The sequence below is a fragment of the Parasteatoda tepidariorum genome, chromosome 2 (assembly GCF_982258835.1).
Source record: "Parasteatoda tepidariorum strain Cologne lab strain chromosome 2, Ptep-v5.0, whole genome shotgun sequence".
NCBI lineage: Eukaryota > Metazoa > Arthropoda > Arachnida > Araneae > Theridiidae > Parasteatoda > Parasteatoda tepidariorum.
Genome location: NC_141756.1, coordinates 5304539 through 5326893, shown reverse-complemented (window position 1 = coordinate 5326893; position 22355 = coordinate 5304539). Strand labels below are relative to the sequence as shown.

General features: G+C 27.1%; 1 protein-coding gene across 3 annotated transcripts in view; it reads left to right on the top strand.

Moving 5' to 3' along the window:
* The window catches only part of LOC147814390 (zinc finger and BTB domain-containing protein 8B-like), a 63929-nt gene that overhangs the window by 37881 nt on the left and 3693 nt on the right, over positions 1-22355 (top strand). For 2 of the 3 annotated variants that reach the window (XR_015431225.1, XR_015431224.1), the window contains one exon: positions 305-21458. Coding sequence is in view for 1 of the 3 variants with exons in the window: in XM_087156794.1 (XP_087012920.1) it covers positions 22172-22328 (157 nt within the window). In the remaining 2 variants the exon portion in view is untranslated. Of the gene's footprint in view, positions 1-304; positions 22329-22355 lie in introns of those variants that run through there. The other variant, XM_087156794.1, reaches the window with a different exon arrangement.

The following is a 22355-nucleotide window of genomic DNA, read 5'->3' as shown; positions in this document are numbered from 1 at the left end:
GGCTGACTTTGGGAAGTTTTCTTGGTTTTCATTTCCAAGTCAGGCAAATGCTGGTCTTCCACAAAGGCGAATTTGTCCCAATAACTTTATCCAGGAGCTCCCTTGTCTTCTGGATTGGGTTCAAAATTACAAGGCTACGGAGATGAACATAAGTAGTTGTAATATAAGTATATATATATATTATTATCATAGTATTCTGTTCTTTACAGGTAATTCAGAATTGTGTAGTTTCTATTTTAATGTAATGTTTGTGTTGTAAATAATATATGTTTTAATATTGTTCTTTATGCTATGACTTTTTTAGGTGATGTGAAAATGTGTTACTCGAAAAGGGGTCAAAGGAAGATGCACATTTGTCCATATTGTTCATACTCATCCAATCAGAAAACTAATCTGAGGCGTCATTTACGGGGTCATACTGGGGAGCGTCGATTCCAGTGTGGAATGTGTGGCAAGGGATTCACAGAGAAACATAATTTACAAGCACATATTGTGATTCATACGGGAGAGACTCCTTATAAATGTGATGTGTGTAACAGAGGATTTGGAATTAAAAGTAGACTTACTGCCCATATGATTACCCATCTTCGTACGCATATTCTGTAATGGATGATAGTGTTTAAAACTAAAAGTGAATTATTTATTGATTGCTTGTTTCATACCAAACAATTTCATTACTGTGTTTTAGTACAAGCATTTATTTGTTTTGTCATGTGAACAATGGTATCTAGGCTCTGAGTCTAATATGTGTGTTTAAATTCATTTGAAATGATTTTTTTTGGGTGAAAATTGGGATTCGTTTTGTAAAGAGGCATTCTCAGGTTCTTAATTTTATTAAGTTCTAAAGACTAAGTTCATTTATAATTTTTATTTCTATTTTCTTCATGTATAACAACTAACTTTTTTTTTACTTAAATACAAATGCACAGCAAATCACTGTTCAAAGTGGGACCATCAAGTACCAAAATCTATTTTTAATCTTGCTTTTTTTGAAAAAAAAAATAATTGTTTTTTAGCATATTTTCTTATTGGTTTGACTTAAATCTTATTTACTTTTTTGAGGTTTATTTATACCAAATTATTTGAACAATGAAGGCTGGTCCAATTGCCGCTCATTTCCCTGTAAAACACACATAATGGATCTCTCTCTGTATTACAAAGTGTCTGTTAATAATAACTTTTCAATTGGTATTTGAAATTATAGGTTCCAGCAGCATATTTTAATATGTATTAAAATTTTACTTCACTCCAAAATATAATCTTGTTGGTGACTGCTTGATTATCAACTGATTACATAAACAGCTAAGTGAAAAATCATGGATGCTATCTACAATGTGGATTTTCTTGATTTTTCAATATCAATTCTCAAATTATCTAATACTATGCGAAAATAGTTGTCAATTTTTCTTATATGTTTGGCAGCATATAAATCGGACATCGAAAGAATGACTGGACTTTGTAGGTTGTCCAAGAATTATAAAGCTATAGATTATTAAAACTTATTGGCAATCCGGGAATTTTTTTGTAAAAGAAATGCTGTTGAGGGAGATCATTGACTGAAACAAGATGTAGTCAGAAGGAGTTATGTCTAGAGAATATGTTGGGTGGGGTGTGATATCCCATTTAGGTGTTTTCAAGTAGATTTTGACTATTACTAATTCTTTTTCTATTTTATTTGGCTTTATTTCTTAGCATATGTTTTCTTATCTTTTTGAGCAATCTCATGGCTTTGAGATGCAGTAAAACTGTTTGTTAAGAGAAATTCTGTAAACTGTTTAAAACTTATATTTATTGACAGTATTTTATATGTTTTTCTATTTGTTTGCATTTGTGTCCCCTATTGCCTGCCATCTCTTACTTTTATCATGTTGTGTTCTAGAATTGAACTGTCATTAATAAACTAATTATTATAACTTGTATTGTTGATTATATTTCTTAAAGAAATTTAAAATATCTGTTAGAAATATGTTGAATTTTATAATGTGTTAAAGATGTATTGAATCTCTCTCCGCAGTTATTAAAAAAACAAAACAACAGCTGTAAATGGATCGATTATTTAAAAATATCCGAAATTAACAGGTTTGTTATGAAAGGACTGATTATTACCACAGGATTAAATACTAATTTTTTGTTGAACTTCATGAAATTGAATCAAGTAGATACTGTCTTTTTTTTCTTTTAATAATTCATGTAATATTTTTTTCAATTTTAAAAATGTACCTTTCATTAAAAGTTCTTAGATTTAAATCTCGTTTTCTTTTAAAAAATCAAATCACTCTTTCCATTGTGTTGATTACTTGAATATCTTGTTGTTGTGTAAAATATTCTCATTGCACATGCTTTAAATGAAGGTATTTTTGTTTATAAGGAGCTGTAAATTCAGTGAAGTTTTAATTTTGAAATTTGTTCTATTTTTTGCGACTATTTGAATCTTAGATTTTTCTCTGAATTTGAAACTCCGATAGCCATGGAGGCTGGAGCATGGGTCCCTTCTTTCACTCTCTTTTTCGAGTGGCGGGAAGTTTGCTTATGATTGCTTTTTTCCCTATCTTCATTCTTTTTTGTGTTGAAAAAATCAGAGATATGTAAAAATTTTCTTTATTTTTGATATTTAAATTATGATACATATTTTGTGTGAGTGCTTAAAGGGATAGTTTATCTGTACTGTCTCTTTCTTATCTCCAATCTCACCTTCTCACACACTTTTTTCATTCTTTTTTTTGAAGCAAGTAAGTAGCTTCCCATTTTTTAAAAAAAGGTGAATTGAATCATTTATCTTTATTGTTGTGACTTAGTTTGTCCATATCGCCTTTTTTTATATTTAAAATTTTTTGTTACGTATTTTCTTTTTATTTTGCAATTTGCTTCAACTTTTGCCTTTCTTCAGCTTTTTGCTCTTTCTGGTGACCTTGCCTACAGTCTGATAATAAAGTGTTGGATAATCTATATTTTTTTATAATTTAAATTTTTAAATTTATTTTTATTGTTTGAAAAATTACTTTTTAATTTTAAGTAACGATTTCTTTTTACAAAATTTAATTTTGAAAAGCTAAAGCATATAGACTTATGTTTAAATTTAAAATTGTTTTTGATCTGTAATTTTTGTTTGTATAATTTTGAAGCTTTTATTAGCTTAAAAATTCTAAAATAGAAAATGTGTTTGAAATGGAATGTTCCTGATTTCTTTCTTTAGGTGGTACAGCTAAAATTAAAATTAACGGTTAAATTTTTATTCTTAATGATCTAAGTTTCTCAAGTGCGATTTGTACTTAATTTTTATGATCGAAGTTTCTCAAGTGCAATTAATATTTTATGTTTCGTAAAACAAAATGTAAGTTTATATATAAGTTTAAGTATAAGTTATACTTACAAACTGTATTTCAAGAACTGTGTATTGATTTCCAAAAACCAGTTTTTTAGACATTTGCATCATTAGTAGTTATTGCAATTTGAAAACTTGAAAGTTTATTTGTATTTTCCTTTTTTTTTATATAAAATTTTCTCATAATCCAGTTATTCGTAATAATATTAATTGCATGGAATATGTATGCTTTTTAAATCTCAAATTAAATTTTAACCTGTAATTAATTTAAAATTAGTTTTTTTTCTTCTACAAAATGAACTTGAAACTTTCCATGTTATTCATTTGAAAATTCTCAAGTAAAGCAAAAATGGTTATATGAAGATACATTGGAGAGTTGACATTTTATTTTTATCAACACATTAGAATGCTTAATTATTTTGCAATATTGAGATTAATAATGCACAAAACAGCCATAAATTTAGATGATAATGCAATTAATATTTTAATTAGTACAACAATGATCCAAAAATAATTCAAGCAATCTAATTATCTTACAGTGATTGTCATTGAATGTAATTAAGCTAATGTTAATATCCAATTGTATAGTTGACATATTAAAAACTGTTTTTATCTTGTAAGTTGTGTCATCTTTTTAGTTACAGCATGTATCATTTTTATGAAACTTATTCTTGTTTAAATAATTATCCTGTTATTATATACTTTATTTCACAACTATTTCCTTACAAATACCTGTTCTTTATTTAAAATTTGCTTATTTTACTGAAAGGAATAAGTAATATTTCATAAATTGTATTTATACTAATTTTGCTCAATTACCTTGTCATTGAACACTTAACTGTCAACCTAAACTGCTGAGACATAGAAAACTGCCTTTTTTCACCTGTATTATTTAATATAGAAACAATGCAGAGAATGTAAAGTTTTGTACAAATTTGTTCATTTAGTTTACCAATAAATAGATTGAAGTAATTTGTTTTTAAAATTCATATTTTATATTACAGGTGTATTTAATTTCTGTTATGCATAGTATTCAAAATGGTTGCTTATTTTGCATGATATACGAGACCAGAGTTTAATATAAGACCATTAAAATGGTTTCTTTAACTGAATTTTATTTGCAACAATCGATTTGTTGTTATTCATAATATTTGTTAAGAGTGATTATTAAGATAAAACAGATTTATTACATTTACCAGACATTTAGTTTATAATAAATTATAAGCAGTAAGCGGAAAAAGTTCTTATGAAAATTGCAATCAATATCTCTTATTTAACCCATTTTTATTGATAGTACCAGCATAGTTGGAAATACAGCATTATATAAAATTGCAGAAACTTCATAGGTTGCATAGGTATTGTATGCAATGAAATTAAAATATAATTATTTGCTAATGTTAATTTGTATGGTAATGGTTTATTAGAATTGAAAAGAATTTCTTGTTGCAACAATTAGATTCATATATTTATTTAATGTTAGAAATACATAGATTTTAAGTAATTGCCATGCATTATTAAAAATAACCAGATTAAATAGGATAGTAACTGATCAAGGTTGTGTGTGCTATAGCCTTGTTTACACTTTCCTGCAAATCCTTACAATAAGGTTTTTTTTTTCAAGTTAAATGGCTATTCCCAATATTCCCTATACTAATATCTTGCAAGCTGCAGTGGCTCAGGGGTTAATAAAATTGAAAAGTCCTCCAAAAAGGCTAGTTTGTCCCAATGTTTGATCTTGGAGTTCTCTTGTCTAATGGGTTGGGTTCAAAATTACAAGTCTGCAGAGTTAAACATTGGTGGTTGTTAACTCAGAATTGGATTGGTTGTTCAACATTATAAAATGAAATGCACTAATGTTTTCCCAACATTATAAAATAAAATATACTAATGTTTTCCCATTTTTTTCAGATGTTAATAATATTCAAATAAACTGGTTAAAGTAATATTTTAGTTATATGAAACAATTGGTTAGTTGAATAATGAAAATGTTATTTTTATTATGAATATTAATTGTATTTTTTTTTATTAAGAAAAGAAAGTGAAGAGAAAATAGTGTATTGTTTGTTTCACTGTAATTTACATTCATTAATTCATAATATCATGCTCTGCCTTAAAAGTATTTGCTGTAGCACAATATCTGGGAAAAGCCTATAATGGTTCTCCTATTTCATACTTAGAGCCTAAAAATGCTAGGCATTCTATACAATGTCAGCATGCTTTCATATTGCCAGTGCTGTATAGTAATTTATTACATTCAAAGTAATTTACACTTTTCAATGGAGTTGCTTTTAACTGTTGTACTGTTAAGTGAATTGAATTCTTGTTAACAGTTGATATTATAATGTGATTTATTTCAATATGATTTTGTGTATATTTTTGTAGGTGTTGCATTGTCTTCCATAAAAGCAGGACAACTCAAGTTGCATAGATGTCTTTACTGCTCCTACTATTCTAACAAAAAAGCAAATCTGACACGCCACTTATTGTGTCATACGGGCGAGCGCCCTTATCAGTGTAATGTGTGTGGTAAAGGCTTTACAGAGAAACAATATTTGCAAGCACATATCTTTATACACACAGGAGAGTTGCCATATAGATGTAAACTGTGTAAGAAAGGCTTCCGTCTCAAAAGCAGTCTCAATGCTCATATGGCTACCCATTATAATTTGTAGACGCAAATTATTGTTCATTTTGTTATGTCTCTTTTTGAATGTATTTTTTGTGAACTGGATTATTCGTTTACAAGAGTTTCTGTTTTTGTAATGTGTGCAAAATAAAAAAATAAAACAGTACACCTGGGTTACGGATCAGAGTTTCATTAACTATCATAGAATTGTAACGGTTGGAAGTTTTTAAATTTTTTTTACCTGAAATAGGGTAATTATTTAGGGTTAATGAAATCTTGCTGACACAAGGTATTATCTGGGAATAAAAATACTTTTTTTTAAGAAATAGAATTGAAGTCTTTGAGAGTCAAGAATCTAAATCTGTTGAAAATGTATGTATGTTAATGTTTTCGCCAGAGGAAGTACTTTGTGTCAGATCTTGTCACTTAATTGTATTTTACTTAATTGTATCCTTTATTGTATTTTGTGTTAACAAATTCTGCAGTGTCTAAGAAAAACATCTTGATGAAGGTATAGATGACGCTTAAATGATTTAAAATAAATATATTATATTGAAATATATATTTATGATGGCGTCAAACAACATTTTAAGCAGTGACAACAACCATTTTAACTTCTGACTTTGTAACTAAGGTGTATGACGTACACCTTACAATACATGTCAGTATTAATAAATGTGTCATTATTAATTAGTTATAATAACTTTTTATGACATAAATTATTAGTATTTATGCTAATTTTGTGTTGCATTTAAAGATCAATTTACTTGTTCAAATACTTTATAGAAAAAATACGATTTCAACTAAACTTTTTGTGAAAATGCTTTAAAAAATTGCTCAATGTTTACTTACTAAAGTGCAATCTGACTTTTACCTTAATACCTCTCAATGGGAAAAAAATACACTTAAATAGTTGACAGCAAAAGCACCAGGCAAAAATCTTGAATGTCTGGAAACCTAATCTATTATATCAGCTTATATGTATTACATTATTGGTGTTTTGCATCATTTTAGTTTAATTTATTGAGTTTCTTTAAAATATTCTGTAAAATATTTAAGTTTTGTCTTAAATATCAATTTTTTAAAGTTTTGTTTTTGTTAAATTACATTGATAATGGCATTTGAATTTGGCTTAATTTCTATTTCTTAACAAATGAAACTTTTTCTGTGTGATAACGTGTCTCTAATTAAAATACAGTTGAAAGACAGTGTTTTAAAATATTTCATTTGCATTTTAGATAGGTTTATACACTTTGAAAAACTGACTTGCAAAGAGCTTAATAATACTTCAACAATGAATAGTTTTTTTTAAAAATACAAATTTCAAGAAATATTAACATGCTTTCTTTGTGCCAACTTCACTTTTTGGGGAGGCTTGATTTCTGTTTCACCCATGACAGCTTAGTCTAGGTATCTAACTTATAATATTCAAAATGGTAGCTAATTCTTGATGTTTTTTCTTGTTCTGCTTTTTTTCTTCTCATCTTTATTGTTGATATTTCTCATTCTAATTATAGGTAAGATTTAAACAGCATGCACAGTATTTTACTGTGGCATTTATAGAAAGATTTTAAATATCTATTAAAGAATAAAAATTTTTTTCCTAATATTGTTTAAATAGTCCAGTTATATAGTTAGTTCAAGCCTTATAGTCATATTATTGTTTTAACAGCGAATTCTTATACTTGATTAATTATTTCATCTCTATTTTTCATGAATCTATTTTTAGTAATCAAAAGTTTTTTAAAACATTTTTTAAATTCCTTTCATCAAAACTGTATACCAAGGGCTGACAAACTATTTTAATCATCCACGCCCAAAATTTTTATAAGTATCTTATTGACATCTCCTTAAAAAAAAAATTGCCAAAAGAGAAAAAACTTATCTGTTTCTTAAATGATTTATTTTATTAGGTCAAAATTAAATTTTAACATAAATCAATTAGAAGGGTGTGCTTGATGGCTTTTTGCTAGGTTGGCAATGTTTGGTTTGAAATTTGTTTCAATCTTAAATTGCCTCGAAGCTCTACATTCTCTGCTTTGTAAAAATAGAATTATTAACAACACTAGAGCCAGATACAACCCTATAAGAATACAATTAGAAAGAAAAATGCGACATTACAAAATTTAGGATATTTTTTGTAGTATATTTGCTTCAAATTTTTTCACAGTTAAATTATTAAAAAGCATCTTTGCATATTAATATTTATTTATTAATATTAATATTTATTTATTAGTAAAAACTGTGCTGATTATTGTTCGTTATATTTTGTTAATTAATTTATTTTTAAGAAAGTTCTTTTAAAACATGCTTGTCCGTGTTTTTTGCTCGCCCTATATTAATGTTTAAAACAATGTCATACATCTTGCAAAATTTTGAATTTGACTCGAAAAGAATTTTGTAATACCCATTTTTTCCTTAATGTCTTTTTGCTTAAGATAAAATAGGTGAATCAATCGAATTGTTTTATCCTTCCAATTATTAGGTAAATTGGCAAACTTTTTTTAATTTATTCAGGCTTAACTCTGATAGGTTTGCACGTCAAGAATCAAATTTTGATATGATGCTTTCTTAAACAGCAAACCAATTTTCCTCATATTTGTAAGCAAGAAAATAGTGAATGTAAGCGAAATATTTGTATTTGCTCATTTATAATAGTGAAGGTTAATCACCAAAAAAAAAATGTTAGTAATTAAAAAAAATGTTTTTTATTTATTTTATTTTATTTTTAATGTTTTATTCATATTTCAGTGAATGAAGATCGACACTAAGGAAGCTGCATATATCTGGATCTCTTTGCAGATGACCAAAAACAATACTAAGCCTTTATTTTTCTTCAATTCTCATTCTCCTTTATAATGATAACAAATAGCGTATCAGAGATAGTTTTCATTCTAGAGCATAGCATAGCAGAGGAGAATTTTATAATCTTCTCTACATAGATACTTGGGTGTCTTTGTAAGATGGATCTGTTAGAGATCCCCAAGCAATAATTTAAATCTATTTTTCAGTTAAACATTCATAAAGTCTATGAATTGTATCCAAATAAAGTAACACATCGAAGTATTTGGAAATATCCATATCACAAAGACACCCAATTTTTATGCATGTTTTTGTGATATATATAGTCATGAATGGTTTTGCATGCATTTTCTTCTTGCATTGAACATTTTAATATTGGACCTTATTAACAAAAAAATTAAAACTGATCCCCATGATTTGTATTCTCAATATATTTTTCATTCAATTTCTTATTAAATTATAAGCAATTGAAGCGGTCAATGTTAAAAATGGATTTGTCACAAAGCAGCGCTTTCGAGAAAAACCTAAAAAAACTGTGTCTGTCCTGGAAAGATTGCCTTAATTGCTTTCAAATTATTGGATTCTCTTCTTTAGACAGTCTAGAAAATAGTTTCGTATTTGACATCAAGAAGTTTTTACACAGTTTTTTTGGTTTTTCTCGAAAGTGCAGATTTGTTAACAAACCCACTTTTAACATTGACCATTTCTATTGTGTAAATTATTGTGAACTGATAACTCATTTATAATCACTTTATTTGTAGCAAGTTTTTTTTTTGTAAACTCTTTATTTTTCTTTTAGATATTGCATTGTCCACTTTAATGAGTGAGGGCATCAAATGGCACAAATGTTCTCTTTGTTCCTATAAGTCTCTTCAGAAGTCAAATCTGATACGTCATCAGAGAAAGCACACCGGGGAACGACCTTTTCGCTGTGAAGTGTGTGGAAAAGGTCTCGCTTCAAAACAGTATTTGAAAGTACATTATTCAGCCCATAGCGGAGAGTTGCCATTTGAATGTAAAGTGTGTGGAAAGCGGTTTCTTACTGAGCAAAAACTTTTGTCACATATGTTTATGCATTAAATTATCCTTTTTGTCCTTTTTTTTGCATAAAAATCCCTAAGAAATTATTATTGACATTTATAATTTTTTTTAAATGAAATATATTATTTTTTAATATAATAATGAATGCAATTGGAACAAATATGATTCTTCTTCATAACTGTGTAATTTAAATTTTTTTTTTATCTTGTATTTTTTTGGGAAATTTATTTTTATCAGAATAATTATTTAATGATAGAGAGTGGCCACAAAACAGGGAAATTAGGGAAAACAGAGAATTTTTATCAATCTGGAAATGTCATGGAATTTAATTAAAATACCCTATACGTCAGAGAAAATGAATTAATTTAAGTTTATATCATTTTTTCCATAAAAAAATTCATTTTTTTAATAAAAAAATCGTCTTTTAATAGTTTTTTTTTTAAAGAAATTGTTTTTTTTTTCCTTCTGTAGTAGCAAGTGTAAGAGTTTTGTAATATATTTTATATATAACAATTAGGTATGGCTAAAAAACTAATAGCAAAAATCAGGGAAATTAAATAAAAGCAATCTAGAAAATCATTAACAAAATCAGTTAATTTCCCCCCCCCCCCCTAAGTGTTTGTGGACACCCTGTTGTGTTTTCCTATTATAATACATGCGTAGATTCTCTTAAGGGATTGCTTCATTAAATTGTTAGAATTTATTAAGGTAATTTTTTAAACATTTATTACTTTTTACGTAGAAATAATCTGACTGAAACAAAGCATAACCAGTTAAATTATTTTTGAAGCAAACTTTCAAAAATATTGGCTGCACATTTAGAAATGACTTATCTGGTTATAATTTCTTATTTTGCATTTCATATTCTGCATGTTTTGTTTTATATTTTTAAGTAAATAAAACAAAAGTTTTTCGTTTGTGCTATGATAAAATATAATCATAAATGATAAAATCTGTTATAAATTTTACATAATTGGTCATACTTACTACACAATTTTCTATTTATTTATTTTAAAAGAAATATATAATATTGAATAACTTATTTCAAATCTTTGAAAAGCAAATTACTTTATAATTCATTAAAGTCTAAGTACAGTAGTAAGTTTATCAGAAGTCACAATTGCTTTATGTATTTTACTATGTGTTGCAAAACTTAAATTTAAAGTTTCTCTTTTATTATAATACCAATATTTTTCTAAACTTCTACGGTAGTCTTCACTTAAAGTGTTGACTTTGGAAGACAATAGTTTTGATAATGTTAACCGATTAATAACTATAAACAAATCCTGAGGTTAGATAAATTTACCAATATAAGCGACACATACTGAGTTTAATAATGAAATGAACAAAAAAATCACCTTGTATTTATGTATCATAAATTACCTTCAAACTAAAAAAATAATTAATATTTAAAAATTTTTTAATTGTTGATTGTCTACAGTTTATTCTTATTAATTCATTTATAAAATGTAATTTCACATAGTTTTTTTTAAGGATAATTACACCACATTATAATGTTCAAACCACAGTCTTAGAGCATTTTTTTGCTAACCATATTATCAAACTTTATGTAAGTGAGCATGGCACATGGCATAAAATGTCAACAGACTCGCTCTTGGTTCATATAAGACTCCTATAGACTTGGTTCATATAAGTTCACTAAGAAGAGAGAAGGAACTCCCGTAAATCCAAACAATACTGCAGAGAAAGAAAACAACAAGTTCCTTCAGAATGCACAGTGAATATTTCTTTGGATGCTTACATCATTTTCGAATAAATAACACTGATAACATTAAGTAATGAAACACAGGAAGCAATAATTTCAACATGCAAATGATTAGAAAAAATTCAGACTGAGTGATTTTGATAACAATAAGAGATTGATATCAACCGTGACCACATTATGCCGAGACTTCTGTATATTACTACTTGAAACTTTAATACTAATCTATAATTAGATTTCTGATCTATCAGAATCATATTTATGTCGTATCTGTTGATTAGAATCATCTATATTAATTGTTTTTATTCCCTTATTTCAGACAATTTTAATCAAATTTTCTTGTTCTTAACTTGAGGTATTGTTCAATAGGAAAAATAAAATTTCTTCAATGATTTGCATTTTCATAATCAGTTTTAAAACAAGCTGAAATATGTTATTGCATAATTAAATTTAAGTCTCGTTATTTTTTAATTTTTGGTTTAATGCCTTGTGTATCGTAATAAGAATTGTTATTTCTTTAATAACTTTGCTTTAAATTCGCACTTTATTCTAATATAATATCGTAAAAAGCAAAATATCAAGCCGAGCAAAAATATCAAGTCTGCGATAAATATAATTGTTTGCTGTGGATATTGCTAGCAATTATTTTTATTGCATCCCTAACACATTCTAAAGTATTTTTTTAATGCTTCTAGCATTTTGGGATAATTTTCAGAGTTTTGTAATTTACCTTGCCGTTATTCTATTTTCATTTGTGAAACAATAAAAATGTGCTAAAAGAAATATCTTGAAATAATATATTGCCTTCTTTATCAATGAAGTTCTGCCTTAAATTTTTTTTTGTAACATGCCTTATACCATCATTATATTTACCTGATCATTGTCCCCTTTTCTTCTAATAAACATATTGTGCATACCATTCAGGAGCGTAGCTGGGTGGGTTTGAACCCCCCCCCAAATGTTTTTTTCAAATTCGAAAATTATGCATATATATATATATATATATTTAAGAGGCAGTTAAGAATGAAATAAAAGACAGTAAAAGGTCAGCAATTTTCTAAAAAAAATGTGTGGACCCCCTCAAATATTGTCACTCTGCTACGTGCCTGATATCATCCTGCTTATTTCTTGTACTTTCTCTTTTGAAATTATTTTCTTTTATTTATTCCACTTTATGATGAATGCTTTTTCATTAGTGTATATAAAATCTTGCCAAGTCCACACTAATTATTTGAAATAATCATGACAAATGTTTATCTTTATGTAAAAAAAATAGAATTTACTTATATACCAATGAGTCTTTGAATAAATATTTAAGTTGAGAGCAAGTAGTTGAAATGTGTATCAAAATATTTTTGTGTAATTTACTTTAATTTCAGAAGGTATGCATTACATCTATTGCTGAAGTTACTCAAACATCATTTCTTTATTTTCAAATATGTATTTAATAGAACTGTAAATTTTTAAAATTTACATTAAAAAAAAGAATAAACCTTTTAATTGAATTATTTTTGGTTGTCATACCTTGAAATGCAGGATCGTAACTTTGTATTTTTTTAATATTTATAATAGCATTCTAATTTTAAAAATTCATGAAAAAGTTTGTGCAACTTTTGAAGAAAGTAAATAGTTTACGTGAAATTAATAGTTTATATATTTATTTTTTATGTGTTTTGATCAAGGTTTATTTCTTTTTAAGTTTTTTTTTTTGAATAAAACTTGTTTCTGGGTACTTATTAAGGTGTTTACTTTAAATTAATAAAAAGTTGTCTTGATTGTAACTGAAAGTCATGTTACTCTTTATAGAAATATGAGTAATAAAAAAACTATCTTTTATATTATTTAGAAAATAGTTTTAGCTTATTAAATTGGCATTTGATGCTGTTGGGAAGTTGTAATTATTTTACATTTTATATTTATGCAACATATTCAGTGACAAAAAAAAAAGATACTCAAAGAAAGTATTTCATAAAACATAAAAATATCAGAGAAACTATGTATCAACCTGATATTCGAGTAAAGTTTACATTTTGGTAATGCAATTTTTAAACTTTCAAAAAAATCTTTGACTTACAGCTCTTGTTTTACATGTTCTGCTGCTGAATTATGCTAACAACATCAGGAAATTATTAATCATTGCAGAATTTGTTTTTATCCTCTCTCCATAAATTTATGTAAAGTTGTGTACAAGGGTTGTTATATGGTATTCTAGATTATTGCTATAACTATTTAGATCTTTAAAGTGCAAATATTATTGCTCTAACAATTTACTAAAACTGTCTTATAATATTTGTTCAATCATCATCTATAAACAACTCTGGTACTTTTTTTCTACAAAAATTATTTCAATTGGTTAAAAAATGTTCTCTTTTCTTTAAAGATCTTTTGTTTACGTTTCACATATATTAATTAAAAATCAATGTTGTTCCGAAAATGACTACTTTATAAAATCAATTGAAGAAAAAAGGAGTATAGTTTACATCAATCTGTTTAAGAAACTAGTTTTATTTTCATTTTATTTCAATATTAATAAATTAGTTTGCCAACAGACGGCGTTGCTGACCGCAAAAACTATTATGTAACATTTTCTACTGTTTGTCAGATTATTTGAGTTTAAATATTTGTATGAATGTCTTTGAATTTTGAATGTGCTACATTGTTGCTGCAAAAATTGGTTATTTTAAAAATATTGTTACTTAGTTTTTCCCAGTCAGCATTGCCGTCAGTTGACAAAATTCGAGACTAATTTTATAACTTTGTAGGAATAAATTAACTTAGTTACAGTTACTTGTGCAAGACACAGTAATTGGTAAACGTCTATATCCTTTCTTTTCTTCAATTGATTTTCCTTTTGAAATTCTTTTGAACCTTTGTTAAAATTGTTTGAAATTGTTGAGAATGTTCTATGTTTGCCATCTTTACTTGAAGATATGCAATGTAATCTTCGAAATGTGGATTATTCCAGTTTTGCAATGGAAAAAAAAAGTTTCCATTTGCTTGAAAAAATCTTTTATAGTATGTACTTCATTGCTGTTTTGATAATTTCTTTTATAATTTTTTTTCTTGTATGTTGTGTAGGTATTGAGATTTCTGCTGTAATAAAAGATGGTTTCAAGTGGCACAGATGTCCTCACTGCGAGTACGAGTCTCACAAGAGAGCAAATGTCGTACGCCATCTGCGGTGTCACACTGGGGAGCGCCTATTCTCCTGTGAGATTTGTGGAAAAGGTCTCTCTTCGAAACAGTACATGAAAATTCATTTATTAACTCACACGGGAGAACTACCTTTTGAATGTAAAGTGTGCAGCAAAGGATTCCGTACAGCACAAAGGCTTTCTACACATATGTTTATTCATGATACAAATTATCATAAGTATGCATCAAACTATAATATCTAAGCCATCGTTAATGACCTTCTCATTGACATATGAAACTTCTCAAAAAAAAAAATGATTTAATTTTATTAAATTTATTTGTATTTTATGATTATGAGCGATTGTTACTAAATTGTTATGTTTTATTTTATTTAAATATAGAATCACTTATTTTAACTATTTAACTCCTGAAAACCCATATTCTGAATTCTCATATTAGCTGCAAATTATTCATGTTTTTCAAAATTAGCAAATGACACATATTTTTCAAAGTTAGTAATATACATATGCTTCCCAAATTTAATAAAATTTACATATTTCTGAAATTTAGTAAATGACTCATATTCACCTAAATTAACTATCAAACTGTCATAGTTAAGCCACAATAAACGACTAGAATTGGATTGAAACTCTTAACTGTTTAGTTTTTTCTGTAAATTTTTTCCTCAACTTTTGTTGTCATTCAAAACCCAGGAAAGATGTTCAAACAAGCCCTGCTTAAAGAGGAGCAAGCATGCTTCAAAACTTTTGAGAAATACACACCCATAGGAATAAAAGTTTGAAAGGGAAATAAATTAGGAAATAATTGTTTTCTGGTGTGTTGTTGTCTTAATAAAAGATGTTGACTTAATAAAAGAAAATATAAATATTGCCTTTTAAAATATTTAATTTATGGTAAAATAAACATAATTAGTAAGTGTGATGCCACAATAGGCAATACATATTACCTATATACCATATACATATTAAAATTTCTTTAATTACTTATTTTTTTAATCATTATTAATCAAATTATAATTAAATTAAATCAATTAGTTAATTTTTATTTAAAGTGAGCATAAAATATTTTATTCTTTTCTTATCGATCAGTGCAACGGCTAACTTTTTATTTCAATACTAATGTAGACTCATTAATTCACTGTCGCGCCTAATCGAAAACAAAAATCTATTCATCTTAATTCTTAAATTTCTTACCACAAATATGCTTCAGTTACATGGTTATACTAATTTTTACAGTCTTGTTGGTGATTCGCGATCGCCAAGGTATTTTCAAGCCTAATATTGTTTATGGGGAGGTTGGCTGTATTTTTGGCTCTGTTGTTTTTCGATAAATCACCATTTTGTATATCGAGCTCTACAAATACTACCAAATTAAAAGTTTTATTGTAATATTGATCCTGTTTTCATTTTCAACTGTCATTTTTCATCACAATTAGTCAATTATACCAATACTACTTCCAACCACACCTAATTCACAGTAAGTTAGAGAGCTCTTAACAAACTGAAAGATAATAGAGTGATAATAACTAAAACTTATTGAAAGTTGTATATTACATAATTAAGCAGTGCCACCCAGTAACAAAATTAGTTAACATTGGATTGAAAAATTACTTATAAAATTTATATATTTCATAACAAAACCCAGTATTTGAGCAAAGTTGAGGTAAATATTTATGTTTCGGCTGTAGGCTGGATCAACAGCTGTATTTCTATGTCTCAAAACTAAAAGTTGACTAGTTGTTCAATATTAAGCACCTCATTATAAGAAATTTCTCAAGACAAAAATGATTAAAAAAATTTTTTTTCTGACTTTTACAATGTTTTTATTATAAGTATGTGTTTTGTTATTTACTTTGCTTATTTGCAAGTTCACCATTTATGAATGTTTGTAGACTTGAAATGCATGTAATTCAGTTAAAAAAAAAGAAAAAAAAACAGTTCTAATGGTTTTTGTTAATATAACTCTTGATGTTATTTACATTTACTCTCATTTTTATTATTCTTTAAAAAGTATTCTTTAAAAAGTATTCTTTAAAAGTTAAAGACTGGCTGTCACAGGTGTAACACAATATGTGTGGTCCAAAACACCCAGTCTTTAATTTTTATAAAATTTTTAAATTTATAAAAGTTAATAAAAATTAAAGGAAATGTAAATAGCAACTAAATTTACTTTAATAAAAATTATTAGAACTGCTTGGTTTTTTTAAACTGAGTTTTATGCATTTAAAGACTGCAAATATGACATGAATGATGGAATTGCCTTTAATGCTCATGAATATCTGTAGCTAATTTTAACTAAATGGTACGTTGTATATTGTTTTTATTTAAATTCTGAATTATTCATATTAACATTACTTCTAATATTCTTTTTTCCAGAATAATTGTTTATGAGCAAAGTATATCAAAGAAATTTCAGTTTGTATCTAGAATTAGGCTTTGAATATTGTTTTAAGTTCCAAAACATTACTTTTAAGAAAAAAATGTGTAATATTTTAATAGGAATGAATCTTGACAAGTTTTGATTCTTATTTTTGGTTACATTTTAAAATGTTCTATTCTGAAAATAGGATAGTTTATAAATAGTTTTCATTTCTATTATTAGTGTATGGTTTACTTTTGTATATGCAATTCTTTGTCAGCCTAAATCTGATTTGACATTTTTTTTTTTTGGGTGGATATTTATAAAGTTCATTTGCACACATTGTAACATTTAAAAGTTACTTTTATTGCACATTATAATCAATTATGCTATATGAGTTTTGCTCCTGTGATTTTTGTTTTTGTACCATTTATTTTGGCATCAACATAAATAAAAAAAGTTCCTTCTATTTTACTATTTGTTCGTCACTATAATATTACTCCTAATATATATTTCTTAAACAAAATCAGCTCATAAAATTGTTATTTATAGAAACTGCTCACAACAAAGATATTGCACTTTAAATCTATATAATTGAATATTAATCATATATTTTAAACAATGCATTTATCATATATTATACAAAGATAAATTGTTTTTTGGTGTTACCTCATAGCAGATTTCTGGCTTTGCTATTCCTGCAAGGCGAATGCATAAATATCATGGCAGTCACTGCAATTTTTTGTTTCTTATTTTTAATGTTGCAATGTGTAGATTTCTCAAAGCCTGTAACAAACTTGCAAGGTAATACCAACGGCATGAATTATATTACATTTAATTTAGAATTACATTCTGAAGTGATCGTTTTTAGATAGTAAAAAAAAAAAAATATATATATATAGGTATACACAAACCTAATCAGTGTAAAATTATAGTCCCTTCTTCAACTGCTTGCTAACGCTTGGGAATACATTTTCATTCGAATGAAATAAAAATGAGTGCTTAGTTTTTCCCCCTCATACTATATAGGACAAAATCTGGAAATTTTGTTACTGGCCAGCAGCCAGTTGTAGTATTTTTAACAAAAGGCACTTTTCAAAACACGAAGCCACTTTTTAAAAAATTCAAAATTTTAAACAATTTAAAAAGCTATTGATATTAACATTGTACAGCATTTCTTTTAAAGTATGTTGCAAAATATGGTAGACATTGCAAGGTTTATTTCTAAATCGAAGATTTAGAAATAAATTTAAATTAATTTTAAGAAACAAGTGTGAAATAAAGTAATTTTCAGAATATAGTGAAATATTTATAATAATTCCATACTTATTAAAAAAATAATAAAATACGGAAAAGGGTGGATTGTCAATGAAAAAAGTATAGATTGTCTGACAGTATTTTAATTGTTATATTTAGTAATATTTATACTTAGTTACCTTGTGGCTGTTGGCAACCATTAGTCTCGTATTTTCCCTCACTGTATGATATTTACATTTGGTTTGGAATTCATTGATCAAAATTCAATTTTATTTTAAGCAATATGGCAATATGTATAGACACAAAAACTTGTTCAGCCTTAAAATGGTATTTATCTGACTTTATTTGTCTATTTAATATATTTTTATCAAAATTTAAAATTTTGAAAATTCTGCATCGTAAAAAATAAATAAATAGATAAATAAACAGATTCTTTTGAATATTTCTGTATTTTAGTAAATTCTAGTTACTGAATTGCTGTCAGTATTTTTGTATCTAGTCAATGAATTGTATATTTAAATGCTACTAAAATTCTTAGTAAGTATTACTTAGTGAATAATCATTGCAATTGGTGTGTTCCATTTTGTATACTTTCTAAGTAACATGTTATTTTGGAGGAGAAATGCTTAACTCTCTAATTTCTTGTTTCTTTATCAATAGATAATTTTAATAATTAAATTTTTGCTTAAAATGATTCATAATTTTTTTTTATTATACTACATCAAATTGTTTTAGAATAAGGGGAGCTTAAGCCATTATTTGACTATTGTGTTTCAAATACTATAATTACTAAACAAAATAAAAATACAATTTTTTGTTGTTGCTGGATTTCCTAATTTTGTTTAATTTGTAATTGGACTATATTCAATTACATCCGTTACTGCATTATTAACATTATTTTTTTTCTTAAATCCAATTTATGTATAAAATCAATCTGCCAAGCATCAAAAAATGTGGGATATTTACCTTTTTTTGATTATACATATTAGATCTCCCAATGAAATGAGATAGATATCCATATACACAGAGTATTCGTTAGTGAAAGAGTTCCTTACCAGCATTAATTTTTATCCTTATAGACTGCTTGCTGGTATAATCACTAGTTGGTGAAATCAGCCATTAATTGGAATCAAAACTTTCATATTCTGATGTAATCATATTAAGCAGCAAACATGGTTTTATTTTTAAATGAGCAACTGGTTTAAAAGAGAGTGATAAACTTTTGCCCAAGGATTTTGTCTTTTAATTTAAATACTCTGCAATATAAACCAATTTCGAAATCAAACTTCCGAAAATTTAAAGTTTTCCAAAATAATTGTCTCAGAAAAACCTCTAAAATTTTTGACCTGTTAAAATAAAAAATGAATCGATTTAGGAAAGAGTTAATTTTTCTATAATGGAAGAAGAAATTAGCAAAAGATGGTGGCAAAGGACAGGCTTTGTGTTAAGAAATTAACACATTTTGCTTTAATGTGTTCCTGATGGCAGGAGAAAAAGAGGAAGCCTTAAAATGTCATGGCAAGGATAATTGTAAGAAGGCATTTTTTAATGTATTAGAGGAAGCTAGATCCCAGTTCAAAGACTACAGAGCATGGTAAAGTAGGCTGGATGCCTTGTAGGCCAAATGACATGTTTAACCACTCCTCATGTTATTTTTACAATCACTAAATCCCATGCCTCGTTATACAGTAGAGATAAAAAATGCAATTAGAAAATTTTACTGGGAAATTATGTACTGGAGAAAATTCCACAAAACTTTACATTATGTGTATAGGTGAGAGTGACTCTAAAACAAAGTAAATTATGTTGTATTGTTATTATGTTACTAACTATGCTTTTATTTGTACAACATATTTTTGTACTTCATATTTTTGACTTTTATATAATCTATTTCTTGCTCCACATTGTCAACAAATGAATAATTAAGCCCTATCTAATGCAATGAAAAATAAAATCATAAGTTCCGACGATGCAACGTATAGTTATATTATACTGAAACATAATTCATGCGTAACTTATAGATAAATAGGGATAGAGTATGGCAAAAATAGATGTCCCATTGTATTTTTTTCAATTTTTTTACAATTTTATGTATTTTTTAGGTATTCGATTGGATACTGTAATAAAAGAAGGCATCAAGTGGTACAAATGTTATTATTGTTTGTACAAGTCTCTTCAGAAAGCAAATCTCATACGGCATCTGAGACGCCATACTGGAGAACGCCCTTTCCGATGCGTAGTGTGTGGGAAAGGTTTTGTTACAAAACAGAACTTAAATGTGCATTATCTGAAACATACTGACGGGCCATTTTGATTGTTATTCAATTTTGTGACACATTTGAGCATTAGTGTTATTATTCTTTAAAGAAGTTGTTTCCAAAAAGTTTTCCGCTGAAAGATCGCAGGAGTTCCAAGAGTTAGGACTTTTCTCTCTCCCTTCTGTATATATAAAGGTTTAGTGAAATTGAAATGAAATGATTTGCTCAAAAACGAAATCAAAAGCTCTCATCAGAGTGCAATAGTTATACATAAAAACCATAGTTCAAATGATTCATTTTAAGCATGCACCAAAACCAAATTTAGAACTAAAACACTAGCTTTTGTTGATTTACAAGTATTATTGTCTAACATAAAGCCTAATTTAAGGACTATAGAGTGATATTTTTTTATGTTCTATCCATGAAATATTTTTAAAATATAATTGATAGACTTCCTTTGGTATGTTTAAATATTAAAATTGGATTTATTAATATTAATTTATTAAAGTCATGTTCATCTTAAACTTCCCAGCTAATTTTAATTATAAATTTTAGATTCCGTTCAAAGAAAGTGAATCTTTAGGATTTCAAAGCAAAAAAAAAAGAAAAAAAAAGGTACCATTGATTTATAGACTATGAATGAACTTACTTAATTGGCTTTTGGTTGAGAACAATGACATGTTCTTAATTATTTCTGAAATTGGTATAAAGAGAAGTTGTCTTCATTGTTCCCCATCATCTGAAAAATTCTGCAAATCTGTAAAGAAAGTACCCAAAGTTTCAAGTCACTAATGACTGTAATTCTTTGTATATCAAACATTTTAAGGTATACTCTATACCTACAATAGATATGTTTAATATGTCCAATGTATGTTTATCCAACACAAGATAAAATAAACAAATTTTTTTTACACATCTCTGTATCTTAAGAAGCATTTCTGTACAATCATTTATTATTATTTGTTTATCACATTTTGCTTACTTTCTGGTTTGATGTGTCTAACCTGAAACTGAATGCAATTTTATAATTTTGTAAAAATGTGTGATTATAAATTCTTTTGATTTTCATTCTTCATAATGAAATTTTAATTCAGTTATGCTATTAGTTGCTAAGCCGCCCGCAAAACTTGTATAAAATCAATTTTATTTTCTGTTCCAATGCAGTAAGCAACTATGCTTCTTAATCAGAGTTTTTGTTTTGTAACTTATAGTTGTATTACCTAAAACCTATGCAGATTTTCTTAAAAATCTAATGGCATACTTTTACGGGTAGTTTAGTACATTATAAGGATTTAGAGTTGTATAGCAACTCACGGCCAGAAATGTCCGAATAAAGTAGTAGCATAGATAGAAGATTCGAAAGGACACATCATTACTCAACCTTGGACGAGCACCTAAGTCATTTCAGGACTCTACTTTTTAATAGACACGGTAGGAGTCTCAAAAAACCACAGAACTTACATGAGATACCCATTTCCACAGAACATATTATCACAATACCATTAACATTTATTATTACAATTAAGCATTACTGACATTAATTATTATTTGGAGATTTTTTTAAGCCCTTCCTGAAATGGAAATGTATTGATTTCTTTGTCAATTATTATAGTTTCTCTTTGTTATTCATGATTCATTTTTTTGCATATTTTGTAGGTACTGACTTCTCTACTTTAAGAAAAGATATCAAATGGCACAAATGTTCTCATTGTTCGTACTTGTCTCATAGAAAAGCAAATCTGATACGGCATCTGAGACGCCACACCGGAGAACGCCCTTTCCGATGTAAGCTGTGTGGGAGAGGTCTTGCCT